Source organism: Haliotis asinina, chromosome 4, assembly GCF_037392515.1.
Source record: "Haliotis asinina isolate JCU_RB_2024 chromosome 4, JCU_Hal_asi_v2, whole genome shotgun sequence".
Taxonomy (NCBI): domain Eukaryota; kingdom Metazoa; phylum Mollusca; class Gastropoda; order Lepetellida; family Haliotidae; genus Haliotis; species Haliotis asinina.
Window position 1 is genome coordinate 30,450,006 of NC_090283.1, and position 14,876 is coordinate 30,464,881.

The window sequence follows — 14,876 nt, forward strand, 5'->3', positions numbered from 1 at the left end:
ACTTCCAATGTAGAGTGAGATACATTACTTACACTGTGGACTGAGATACATTACCTACACTGTGGAATGAGATACATTACTTACACTGTAGAGTGAGATACATTACTTACACTGAAGAGTGAGATACATTGCTCACACTGTGAAGTGAGATACATTACTTACACTAGAGAGTGAGATACAATATTTACACTATAGAGTGAGATACATTACTTACACAGTGGGGTGAGATACATTACGTCCACTGTAGAGTGAAATACATTACTTACATTGTAGAGTGAAATACATCACTTACACTGTGGAATGAGATACATTACTTACACTGCAGAGTGAGATACATTACTTACAATGTGGAGTGAGATACATTACTTCCACTGTAGAGTGAGATACATTACTTACATTGTAGAGTGAGATACATCACTTACACTGTGGAATGAGATACATTACTTACACTGTAGAGTGAGATACATTACTTACACCGTGGGTTGAGATACATTATTTACACTGTAGAGTGAGATACACTACTTATACTGTGGAGTGAGATACATTACTTACACTGTAGAGTGAGATACATTACTTACACTGTGGAATGAGATACATTACTTACACTGTAGAGTGAGATACATTACTTCCACTGAAGAGTGACATACATTACCTACACTGCAGAGTGAGATACAGTACTTACACTATGGAGTGAGATACATTACTTCCACTGTAGAGTGAGATACATTACTTACATTATAGAGTGAGATACATTACTTACACTGTGGGGTGAGATACATTACTTACACAGTGGGGTGAGATACATTACTTACACTGTGGGGTGAGATACATGACTTACATTACTTACACTGTGGGGTGAGACACATTATTTAAACTGTGGAGTGAGATACATTACTTACACTGAAGAGTGAGATACATTACTTACACTGTGAAGTGAGATACATTACTCACACTGTGAAGTGAGATACATTACTTACACTATAGAGTGAGATACATTATTTACACTATAGAGTGAGATACATTACTTACACAGTGGGGTGAGATACATTACGTCCTCTGTAGAGTGAAATACATTACTTACATTGTAGAGTGAAATACATCACTTACACTGTGGAATGAGATACATCACTTACACTGCAGAGTGAGATACATTACTTACAATGTGGAGTGAGATACATTACTTCCACTGTAGAGTGAGATACATTACTTACATTGTAGAGTGAGATACATCACTTACACTGTGGAATGAGATACAATACTTACACTGTAGAGTGAGATACATTACTTACACCGTGGGTTGAGATACATTACTTACACTGTAGAGTGAGATATATTACTTACACTGTGGAGTGAGATACATTACTTCCACTGTAGAGTGAGATACATTACTTACACTGTGGAATGAGATACATTACTTACACTGTAGAGTGAGATACATTACTTCCACTGAAGAGTGACATACATTACCTACACTGCAGAGTGAGATACATTACTTACACTATGGAGTGAGATACATTACTTCCACTGTAGAGTGAGATACATTACTTACATTGTAGAGTGAGATATATTACTTACACTGTGGGGTGAGATACATTACTTCCACTGTAGAGTGAGATACATTACTTACATTGTAGAGTGAGATACATCAGTTACACTGTGGAATGAGATACATTACTTACACTGTGGAATGAGATACATTACTTACACTGTGGGTTGACATACATTACTTACACCGTGGGTTGAGATACATTACATACACTGTAGAGTGAGATACATTACTTACACTGTGGAGTGAGATACATTACTTCCACTGTAGAGTGAGATACATTACTTACACTGTGGAATGAGATGCATTACTTACACTGTAGAGTGAGATACATTACTTCCACTGAAGAGTGACATACATTACCTACACTGCAGAGTGAGATACATTACTTACACTATGGAGTGAGATACATTACTTACACTGTAGAGTGAGATACATTACTTACATTGTAGAGTGAGATACATTACTTACACTGTGGAATGAGATACATTACTTACACTGTAGAGTGAGATACATTACTTACACTGTGGAGTGAGATACATTACTTACACTGTAGAGTGAGATACATTACTTACACTGTGGAGTTAGACACATTACTTACACTGTGGAATGAGATACATTACTTACACTGTAGAGTGAGATACATTACTTACACTGTGGAGTGAGATACATTACTCACACTGTGGAGTTAGACACATTACTTCCACTGTAGAGTGAGATACATTACTTACACTGTAGAGTGAGATACATTACTTCCACTGTGGGGTGAGATACATTACTCACACTGTGGAGTTAGATATATTACATACACTGTGGAATGAGATACATTACTTACACTGTAGAGTGAGATACATTACTTACACTGAAGAGTCAGATACATTACTTACACTGTAGAATGAGATACATTACTTACACTGAAGAGTGAGATACATTACTCACACTGTGGAGTGCAATACAATACTTACACTGTAGAGTGGGATACACTACTTACACTGTGGGTTGAGATACACTACTTACACTATAGAGTGAGATACATTACTTACACTGTGGGTTGATATACATTACTTCCAATGTAGAGTGAGATACATTACTTACACTGTGGACTGAGATACATTACCTACACTGTGGAATGAGATACATTACTTACACTGTAGAGTGAGATACATTACTTACACTATAGAGTGAGATACATTACTTACACATTTGGGTGAGATACACTACTTCCACTGTAGAGTGAGATATGTTGCCTACACTGTGGAGTGAGATACATTACTTACACTGTGGAATGAGATACATTACTTACACAGTAGAGTGAGATACATTACTTCCACTGTGGGGTGAGATACATTACTCACACTGTGGAGTGAGATACATTACTTACACTGTAGAGTGAGATACATTACTCAGACTGTGGAGTGACATACATTACTTACACTGTAGAGTGAGATACATTACTTACACTGTAGAGTGAGATACATTACTTACACTGAAGAGTGAGATACATTACTTACACTGTGAAGTGAGATACATTACTTACACTATAGAGTGAGATACATTATTTACACTATAGAGTGAGATGCATTACTTACACTGTGGGTTGAGATACATTACTTCCACTGTAGAGTGAAATACATTACTTCCACTGTGGGGTGAGATACATTACTTACACAGTGGGGTGAGATACATTACTTACACTGTGAATTGAGATACATTACTTACACTATAGAGTGAGATGCATTACTTAAACTGTGGGGTGAGATACATTACTTCCACTGAGATACATTACTTAAACTGTGAAGTGAGATACATTACTTGCACTGTGGGGTGAGATACATTACTTCCACTGTAGAGTGAGATACATTACTTACACTGTGGGGTGAGATACATTACTTACACAGTAGGGTGAGATACATTTCTTACATTACTTACACTGTGGGGTCAGAGACATTACTTACACGATGGGGTGAGATACATTACTTCCACTGTAGAGTTAGATACATTACTTACACTGTGAGGTGAGATACATTACTTACACTGTGGGGTGAGATACATTACTTACATTGTGGAGTGAGATACATCACTTCCACTGTAGAGTGAGGTACATTACTTACACTGTAGAGAGATGCATTACGTACACTGTAGAGATATACATTACGTACACTGTAGAGAGATACATTACTTACACTGTGGTGTGAGATACATTACTTACACTGTAGTGAGATGTTTTGTCCTGGAAACCTCAGCTTATGGTAGGTGACGTCATGTGGAATACCTGTCAGGACATAAGCTACAAGCAGTAAGGGAGATGGAGCGCAGATGAACGTTTCTCTGTCAATGCTCTACACATATAGTTACACATGATCGTGAATACGTACCGCAATAAAATACTCATATGCTAATAGTCAGTTTATGTATTTATGTAGGCATTGTGTGAGTGAGTGAGTTAAAGTTTAACGTCACATCGGCAATATCTCAACCATATCGTGACGAGAACATTTAATACTAAAATGAAATATATATAATTATCTATTATATAAAACCTGTCAACGAGGGACAGTAAAACAACTAGAATATCACAGATGAGAATATAAAACTAGTAACTATACCTGAAACAATTTATCTATAGAGGACAATACAAGATAAAAATGGACTATAGATTGCTAACAACTGAGTGTAGATCACCATACTAAGGTCCATGGGGACTTACTGTACCTTTGCTACCTGCATGGACCCTAGCTGGATTTACATCATCCCCTCAGCCGTCAGCAATTTGGGAAATCTAGCCATGCAAATAAAAACACACTTATGCTACGATGAAAAACGTGAAAGTTTGAATTTACTTTGAATGTTTGTGGACTTACGTACCCTCTCAGGGGGACAATAGTTTTACAGTACTTCAACCCCCTTTGAGGATACAGCCACTAACAAGCACAGTTACCAATTTAAACTTCGAATAATAAAATATTTATCTATTTACAATTCAGTCAATAAATCTAATTCTTTTAAAAATGCAATGATTAAATGACAGCTTGTGTTATTAAAAAGATCCTTCAGAGTTCGTGAATTAAAATACTGATCCCTTGTGATGGAATACTCAACACAGTCAAGCAGGATATGCTTGACTGTGATTCTTCCATCACAAGGGATACAAAACGGAGGATCCTCACCTTTAAGCAAATATTTATGTGTATATCTTGTGTGGCCAATACGACATCGTCGCATGATGACCTCCTCAAATATGGACTGACAACCCAAGTAGGTGTAACCAATATATGGTTTTATTTCATGTAATGTATTGATACCCACTTGAGTGTCCCACTTCTTCTGCATCAGATCATGGATATAAGATCTAATGATGGCTTTGTAATCAGAGTATGGAATAAGAAGTGGTGTCACAGATTTGTTGAGTGCTGCTTTTGCGGCAAGATCGGCCATCACATTCCCAGAAATACCTACGTGACTGGGTAACCAACAAAAGACGATGTCGTATTGGCCAGTAGCAAGAGTATTATACAGTTCAATAATTTCTATTGAAAGTGGATGTTTACAAGAAATATTTTTAATAGCCTGAAGGCAAGAAAGAGAGTCGGAATATATTATATACTGTTTACGTTTAGGGTGTCTTTGAATATATTTAAGAGCTGTTAATATGGCGTTCGCTTCTGCTGTAAAAATAGAAGTATTATCTGGTAATCTAGAAGATATTGTTCTGGATCCAATGACAGTAGCACAAGCAACTGCGCCACCGTCCTTGGACCCATCTGTAAATAAGGATTTGTAATTGTTATATGTATGTTTCAATTGATTATATTCTTGTTTATACTGTAACTCATTCGTTTCTGATTTTTTAAATTTAGTTAATGTTAGGTCAACCTGTGGCCTAACCAACTGCCAAGGGGGAGAAGAAAGAAGACGGAAGGGAGCTATATTGTCCAGCTCAATACCAGCAGCAGCAATAAACGGCTTTATTCTGAGCCCAAGAGGTGGAACAAGAGAAGACTTTTTGCTATATAAATCCTCATACAGAGGATTGAAGACACAGTTATATGCAGGGTTAGATTCGGTAGAGTAAAGTTTTGTGATATATTGTAAAGATAATTTGATACGGCGTTGTGCAAGAGATGGTTCATCGGCCTCAACGTAAAGACTGTCAATAGGTGAAGTTCTGAAGGACCCAAGACAAAGTCTTAGACCTTGGTGATGGACAGAATCAAGAAGTTGAAGATTGCTTTTGCAGGCTCCACCATAGACGATGGAGCCATAATCAAGTTTAGAACGAACGAGTGATCGATATAGGTGTAGAAGGGTAGCTTGATCCCCTCCCCACTTTGAGTTGGAAACAACTTTCAACAGATCGAGTGCTCTCAGGCATTTGGCTTTGAGGGATTTAATATGCGGCAAAAACGTTAAATGGGAGTCGAAAACTAGGCCCAGAAACTTGGCCTCCTTGACAACTTTAATGGGAGTGCCATCTAGAGATAGTTCAGGGTCTTCATGCGGTTTGTATTTACGACAAAAATGTATGCAATTAGTTTTCGATTTAGAAAATTTAAAGCCATTTTCAAGACACCATTTATCTATTTTGTTCAAACACAGCTGCAGTTGCCGTTCAATAGTATGCATATTTTTCCCACGACAAGAAATATTAAAATCATCCACAAATAACGATCCATCAATTGAATCGTTTAAAACTTTGGATAAACTATTTATCTTTATACTAAAAAGTGTGACTGACAAAATACTCCCTTGTGGAACACCCTGATCCTGACTGTAATGATCAGACAGGGTAGAACCCACGCGGACTTGAAATTGTCTGTTGTTTAAAAAGTTGGCTATGAATTCAGGCAAACGACCTCGCAAACCGAAATCATGTAAATCTCTCAAAATCCCATATTTCCAGGTTGTGTCATATGCCTTCTCAAGATCAAAAAAGATAGACACAGCATGTTGTTTATTAATCAGCGCGTTTTTCACAAATGATTCTAAACGCACTAAGTGATCGACTGTACTTCTGTTTTTACGGAAACCACATTGTATATCTGTTATGAGATTATTTGTTTCTAAGTACCAAACAAGTCGATTATTTATCATTCGTTCCATGGTCTTGCAAACACAGCTAGTTAATGAAATCGGACGATAATTTGATGGATCAGTATGATCACGTCCAGGTTTAGGTATGGGTACTACTATAGCATCATGCCATGAAGAAGGAAATTTACCGGAAGTCCAAATATCATCAAATATATATAAGAGCGTCTCTAAACAGGATTCTGGTAAATGCTTCAGGAGTTGATAATGTATGTTATCAGCTCCTGTAGCAGTATCATGAGCTTGATCAAGAGCAGTATGGAGCTCATGAATAGAAAAAGTTTCATTATAATCTTCCCCATCATCAGAATTGAAATTAATAGTTTTCTTTTCTTGTTGTTTTTGATACTGCTGGAATTTAGGTACATAATTAGAAGAGGAAGAGTGTTTAGCAAGGGTTTCACACAGTTTATTTGCAATGTCTGATTTATCAGTAAGTAATTGATCTCCATGTTTAAGATGATGGACAGCAGATTTAGTACCTTTACCTTTGATTTTCTGGACCATGTTCCATACCTTGGACATGGGTGTCCGAGAATTTATTTTGGAGACATAATTTTGCCAAGATTGGCGTTTGTTCTGCTTAAAAGTACGCCTTGCTTTAGCATTTAAAATTTTAAACTTATTTAAATTATGCACCATAGGATGGCGACGGAAATAATGTTCTGCTTTTTTCCTTTCCTTCCTAGCTTGTTTGCACCCATCGTTAAACCATGGTTTTCGAATGTGTGGAACCGCAGAGGAATTTGGTATACACTCATCAGCTATGGAATTTAGTTCATCCGAAAAACATTTAATAGCATCGGGAGTGTCAATAAAACGTTCGGGTTTAAGTTTTTCAGCACACAGTGTTTCAAACAAAGCCCAGTTAGCCTTTTTAAAATTCCGCCTTGATGATGGAGGAACATCTGATGGAGTTACAGGCTTTAGAATAGTAGGAAAATGGTCACTTCCACACAGGTCATCGTGCACGGACCATTCAAATTCATTTAGTAATTCTGAATTTGTGATTGACAGGTCGAGAGAAGAATAAGTCCCTGTAGCAGGGTGTAAATATGTGTTGGAACCATCATTATAAATACATAAATCATTATCAGAACAAAAGTCCTCCAACAACTTACCTTTAGTGTTTGTAGTTACACTACCCCAGAGTGGGTTGTGTCCATTCAGATCTCCCATTATGATACAGGGCTTCGGGAGTTGATCATACAGCACTTGAAGATCGGTTTTGTGAAACGTTGATGACGGAGAAATATAGAGAGAGCATAATGTAAACGCAACATGCAAAGTTAGTCGCACTGCGACGGCCTGAAGATCAGTAGTAAGTGAAACAGGGCTATGGATAATATTCTGTTTGACTAGGATGGAAGACCCTCCCGTGGCCCTGTCACCCGGAGGTGAAAAACAATGATATGCCTTGTAATGACGCAGGTCAAAAGTATCTGTCTGTTTTAAATAGGTCTCCTGCAGACAGAAAGCTGATGGTGTTAAATCTTGGACTAAGAGCTGCAACTCATTAAAATTAGTATTTGGAACTCTACAATTCCACTGTAAAAGATTATTCTGATAACCTATCTTTTTGGGGGGTTTATTGGGGATCTACCCCGCACTTTTTTGGTGGGCGACAAGCTGTGAGCCCTAGAATGGACGTTTTCACACACGTCCATATCCTCAAGCGATCCGTATTTATTGAATAACTGAATAATTTTATTTTGTGACCCTTTCGGGGCTCTCCCACTCAGTTTCTTTGAAGAATCTTGCTGTTTACCTTTAATTTTACTGAGACTTTGCTGAGACTTTGTCGATGACAGAGAAGATGGTTCTAGATCAGGGGATGTTTCTAATTGTATTTGGGACGTACCAGTAAGTGATTCTCGTGTTTGAGTAGATGTAGCGGGTGAGAAAAGGTTTGGGGAATCCGTTTTGACCCAAGTCAAGTTTGTCTGACAGCTAGTGGATACTGTAGGTACTCTAGATGCTGTTTCTGGCGCTCTTCTGGCAATGGAAGCATAGCTTTCTGTTTGTTCTAAGCTTAATACTTGTCTCTTTGCTTCAGCAAAGCTGATGTTTTGTGTAAACTTTAATTTATTTATTGCCATTTGCTGTTTCCAAACAGGACACTCTTTAGAATAAGACGGATGATTCCCTGAGCAGTTGGTGCATTTTGTAACAGAACTGTCACAATCCTCTGTTGTGTGTGTCTTTTCACCACAGCGAGCACACACAACGGATAATGTACAAGAATTTACACCATGTCCGAATTTTTGGCATTTGAAGCATCTGAGAGGATTCGGAATGTACGTGTCAACATTTAGATTGCAATAGCCGGCCTTGAGTGATCTTGGAGCAGAAGGTAGGGAAAAGGAAAACAGATAAGTGTTGGTTGTGACAGTTTCATTATTTTTACGAGTTGAGAATCGTTTCACATAAAGAACACCCTGATCTTTCATTTCAGAGGCAATATCTAATTCTGACATGTCAGCGAGTAATCTATCGCGGCCCCGTACAATTCCTTACTCGTGTTGAGCGTTTTGTGTGCCGTGATGGTGACGGGAATGTCGACAAATGTCTTAGTGTTCAACAGGTTTGTTGACTGTTGCTTTTTGGTACACTCAGTCAAGAGTGCACCAGAACGTAATCTTCTGATATTTTTTACGTCCCCAGCAACGCCTTGGATACCCTTCGACACAGCAAAAGGGTTTAATTTCAAGGGTGTTCTATCTTCAGTCTCAACAACTAGAAAACGTGGCCAGTATTCAGTAGGATTGGACAGTCTAAGGTCAGTATCAGTATGATCTTCTTCAAGGAGACGTTTTGTTTTTTTGTAGGGGGTTTCATACGCCATGGTTATTGTTTTTTCATTTCATCATCCGAGCTCCCCACCCACCATGGAGTATCACAGGGACAATGCTAGAGCAAGCGGATCTCCAGCTTGCAGCACCAAGGATACTCAGATGATATACTCCAGCAGAAGAGTTACAAATAACAAATCCACCAGATTGGCCCATGAGCCACCGCCTTCTGGCTTAGGACTCTAGGCAAAGTGCAAAACATCATTGTTCAAAAGTTTAAACATCTGTTATGAACAATTTCAACAAGACCCAATGGTTAACATGAACAAATCCAAATTGTGTGATGACAAATAAGTATAGTCCATACACACAGGGCTTGGCGTGACCAGCCGATTGATAGAATCGGGCCGATTCTACCACCCGTCTAGGTGAAGTAAGGGCCGAAGTGGTGTGTTGGGCAACAGGAACACGGTTCAGGCTCCTGCTGCCCTCAACCACCAGACTACCGTCCTCCACCGACACGGGACGCAACCCACGGCAAACAGGTTGCCCAATTCGGTTGCTCCTTGCAACCAGCAATGGGGTGCTATGGACCTAGTTGACCCGGGTCCACACGGGGCTTTGAACGGCTCTTGGCGTGACCCAGCACCCACCACGAGGAGGTGGCCGTTCACGGGTACCATAGGCATTGTGTAGTTGGACGAATTCATTAAGGAGATTAGCCCCAAACGAAGTATTAATACAGGTTAACTAACACAGCAATGCCAAAGTCAGGTCATTTGCTGAAACTAGTTCCTCTAGACGTGAAAGGCAACGCAGTACTGAAGATGCAGATAAGTCATGTATAAAACGCTCTACGTGTCACAATCAAAGACAATGTTTACCTGGGTCCATCCTTGAATCAGGAATTCCTCCACGGTCACTCCCTGCTGCCCCTTGATTCTGGTCACGAAAGTGAACAAAGCTATAGTAACATGAATATACCTGTACAACAGAGAACCTTACGGTCATGTTTTAGAGTGAAAGGCTGTATTGCCCGCACGCACCTTACAGTCAGTTACTCTCCACAAGATCTGTGGCCGGATGAAAGACCAACTGTATTTGCAGCCAGTTAGATATGAAGTTTGTTCTTCTATATGTCATGCCAAACAACCGCCAGGCTATTTCATCGATGAATCATATTTGACAACGAAATCAATCGCTTTTGATTTACTATTGTACGTATTCCTATTAGCATTAATAAAGCGCGACACGCGACAGTGAGACATCGCGACATTTTGATGAAATGTCGCGTTGTCGCATTGTCGCGTTTTAGTGAATTCTTATATATGTTAGATAGGGCGACAATGCGACAACGCGACATATTTTAACCTTAAAAAGTGTCGCTATGTCGCGTCTCGCACTTTGGAGGAACAGACAAAATGTTTTTTCGAAACGCGACACGCGACATCGCGGCAATGCGACAAATGGGCGAAATGTCGCGTTGTCGCATTGTCGCATTGTCGCTTTGGTTAATTTTCACCTCATTTTGCTTGTTTTTACAGTGTCCCTTCACGTACTCCATAGTTATCACATCGTGTCGAGGGAAATATGGGGTTTTATCAGTCCTGAGTAAGGTTGTATTCCACGGAGGCGCGGGGAATACAACCTTACTCGGGACTGATAAAACCCTTTTTTTCCCTCGACACGATGTGATAACTTATAAGTAAACTGTGTTTGGCTTAAGTCCTGAATTACATCGTAGACTGTTGTGATCGTCATGCCATGATGTACTGTAACTCATGTATACTTCAGGTTTGACTGTGAGGCCTACCTTCGTATGTAGTTGCTCTCTTAACATCTCATTCTCCTTTTCCAACTGCTCATGAGACGTTTTGAGCTGCTCATGTGATGACTGGAGCTGTACATAAGACTTCTCGAGTTGCGCTGCCTCCATTCTCAAATTTTCAATTTCCTGAACAACAAACACAAAACAATTTATGTGAAAAAGCGACATTTGGTTCAAGATGAAAATCAAAGGGTGAAGTTTTTAATACGGTTTTATGTCCGTCTGAATTGTGAGGACTGTGCACTCAAGGAAAGGGTTTTTTTTGTAAATATTTGTTGATTCACTTCTTCACTTGGTTACAGTTCAACAGGGTACGCTTCGTTTGGTTACATATCAACAGGGTACGCTTCGTTTGGTTACATATCAACAGGGTACGCTTCGTTTGGTTACATATCAACAGGGTACGCTTCGTTTGGTTACATATCAACAGGATACATGGGTACAAAAGTAAGTTACAAATTGCACAATAAAAAGCAGACAGTACCGTGTAATATGTATTGGGAATAATCCGACTAAACAGCTGGAGTGCTACGGTTGTTCAGCTTGACCTGAGCTACTTTACATATGCATGATCCGGGAGGTCAACCGGCACATACGGCTGGTCGAGATGACTTCATTAAATAAGGGAGTTCGCTACCTAAAAGCCCGAATAGGAAACATTAAACCATCTGCAGTTAATTGTTTGAAGAAAGTTATCACATTGCTGACGATTTCCAGACGCTGAGATGTCAAACGCCGACCTTGTCTGGGCTGTTCCGACATGTTAACAATCACCTGACATAGGCGGACCCTTTCATAATAATAGACCCAGCCACTTGTGACACGGTCATGCAATGTATTAGTATTCACTTGATCAGGTCAAACTGGACAAGCTGTACACAAGTCATGCTGAGAATGGGAAAGACTACTTTCTTATTACATGATTGCTTCTAGGTCTTAACATTTTCTGTAAAAATATCTCATGTTGTCGTTTTTTTCTTATTTCTTCTCTTTTCGATATATTTCTCAGTCTCATAAAGGTCCTTTAGTAAAGTTCTCTAGATGGTGAAGCTAGGCATGTGTTCTTTTATATTCATAGCGAAAATGTGGCGCTTTGCCAGCAGTATCATGTCGTAAATGAGTAAATGGTTTCCATTGCAACAGAATAGAATATCATGGTTTGATATTTCATTCGTGTTACCAAGGACTTGAGTTACGAAATGGATAAAATCTTTGGACAGTCAAGATATACATGGCAAACATCCTCACTTACTGAACCACATAATGTACATAGGTCATTATCGTCTATCAATTTCATTTTTTGGTAGTTCCTGTTTAGTGTAAATGGCTCTGTGCAAAAACTGCTATTGAAAATCGAAAAGTTTAGAGTCTTTAGTGGATTGTCTATATTGTGAAAATATGGTTTTTCAACTTATCAAATCATTTAGATTCCATTTGAGACACACTTTCGGAATGTTATTAGCCTGAAGTTATTGTAAAATATCCTTGAGCCTCTACTAGGTTTAATCAAATTGTTCCAAGGAGTACGCATAGTTAACTTCGATACATTCAAATTGTTTTTTGTTCGTATATCTTCTTTCCATTGTTTGGGTATACTTAGGATAACAGGGGTACAGTACAAGTTATACCAAATTTTACCAAATTTTATACCAAATGTTAGAAAATCGTTGTCATTACAAATATCTTTAAGACAGACTACACCGCATTTACTCCAGTAATGAATGATCACGCTATGCTGGTGCCAATGGTGATTTAGCCATAGTAGTTGCATGAGTATTTCATTAATATCATTAGTGTTACATACATGTCTTTTAACATGTCTCTGCCAGGAATCAAAAGAGTCGTACCAAAATGGATTTTTCACTTTATAGTATTTTATAATGTTAGTTGTTCGGAGGAGGTTTTTGTAAAGGGAAACCGGCAAGGTCATAGTTCGTAGATTTTGAAATATATCTCTTCAAGCATGAAAGTTTTAAAGAGTCATTAAGGTTTTCCCATCAACCATCGTAAGACCACCTTCATCGTACATTCGCACTAAATTAATTTGCTTTATTTTGTCAATTTTATCACTCTACATAAATTTGAAAAATAGAATAGTAAAGAATAGATTTTAAACGGTGTTAAGTTCATCTGAATAGTGAGGACTGTGCACTCAAGGAAACATTGAAATACTGAAACTTTAAAAACAGACCATTTTCAGGCGCTCCACCTGGTCTAAGGGTTGTTTTTCTGGAGCACTGGCAGTGTGTGAATCGCTTGAGTCCTTGCCTTCGAGTTGATCTTTAATGTAGGGTTGAACCTTGTCCAGTATCTGAAGAAAGATGTCATATCCCTTTCTACCTTTCCTGGGCAGTATGCACAATAGTTCATCGCTCTGGGCAGATAGTCCCTGTTTACCTGTGCACCTTTCTTTTTCTGAAAGGCTGAACACCTCCCGTTGATACAGTTCATCCAGAATCTTTTCCACATCCAGATGTTCTTTAAGATACACGTGATTACGTTGTAGCATTTCTCTATGTGACATGATTGATGTGTCTGCAAAAAGGTTTACACATGTACACGCTATTGATATGTCAGACAGAATGCCAGTTCTTCAACCATCATCCGTAACATGTTATTTCTGGGTATACACTTTCTTAGAAGAGCAGTGATCATAGTATTTTTGTTGGGTTGAGTCCCGTGTGGGATTCGTGCCCACACCCTCAGAGTCAAGCACCTAATCGCAAACTCACAAAGTCAGCTGGTTAACCCGCTCAGTTTCACACATCCACAAATAAAAAAAAAGATGGACAACGGACTGCGGACTACGGACTTTTTGTACCTCTCTGATAGTGTCAATTTGCACGGCCCTCATGGCCGAAATCTTTGAAAACACAGTGACATCTTGAAAGTAGTCAAATGTAACATATGTCATATTGGGGATTACACTTTCTCAGTAACGTACAGATTCTGGTACTGTTGTTGGGTTGAGTACCATCAGTGGGCAGGATTTCTAGCAGTGTGTGCTGGTATCCAAGGATGTTTAGAGCACCATTCTGTATTGATTTATTCTGTGTGTGTTGTGTTAGGTTGCTCCTGGTTGGTTACGATGACGTGACCGAGTACGACATGCACAGGGATCTAAACCTGATTTAGTTTGTTAGTTCTCAATACTTAGTTCACTATTGTTACATTTGACTGAAATAATTTGAGAGTCTAAATTTTAGAATGCTGTTCTGTTTCTCTGCTAGCGGGTTGTGCAGAGCACTGTGCGCATGTCCATGAGTTCGGTCTTAACTACTGAAGGTCTGTCGGGGAGTCTGTATGATTTGGTTCGCATTATTTAACTTGTGTGATAGCATAAGATTACGAAGCCTCTGTGATTTGAACTCGTGTCGATGGACTCGTCTGTGTATATGTAACACACAGTATTTGATATGCTATCTTGTAAAGCTTTTATAACGTTTTATATACAACATTTTAAGTTTGTTTTCTTGTCTGGTCTATTTCCTGTGTTCACTATGGGACCGAAAGTGATTAAAGGGTATGGGTACTTTGGCAAGATTCTTTGGTTCATCTGATTGATCGATTTTGTTTGGTATATCTGATGACATAGAGTCGTACATGGTTTGGAAATTTTAGA

General features: G+C 38.9%; 1 protein-coding gene across 1 annotated transcript in view; it reads right to left on the reverse strand.

The window, feature by feature from the left end:
• The window catches only part of LOC137280905 (uncharacterized), a 72,320-nt gene extending 58,557 nt beyond the window's left edge, over positions 1-13,763 (reverse strand). The window contains exons 1-3 of the mRNA XM_067812091.1: positions 13,446-13,763; positions 11,240-11,380; positions 10,311-10,368 (exon numbers count right to left, since the gene is read on the reverse strand). Coding sequence (XP_067668192.1) covers positions 10,311-10,368; positions 11,240-11,380; positions 13,446-13,763 — 517 coding nt within the window. The remainder of the gene's footprint in view (positions 1-10,310; positions 10,369-11,239; positions 11,381-13,445) is intronic.
• Positions 13,764-14,876: the final 1,113 nt, after the last annotated feature.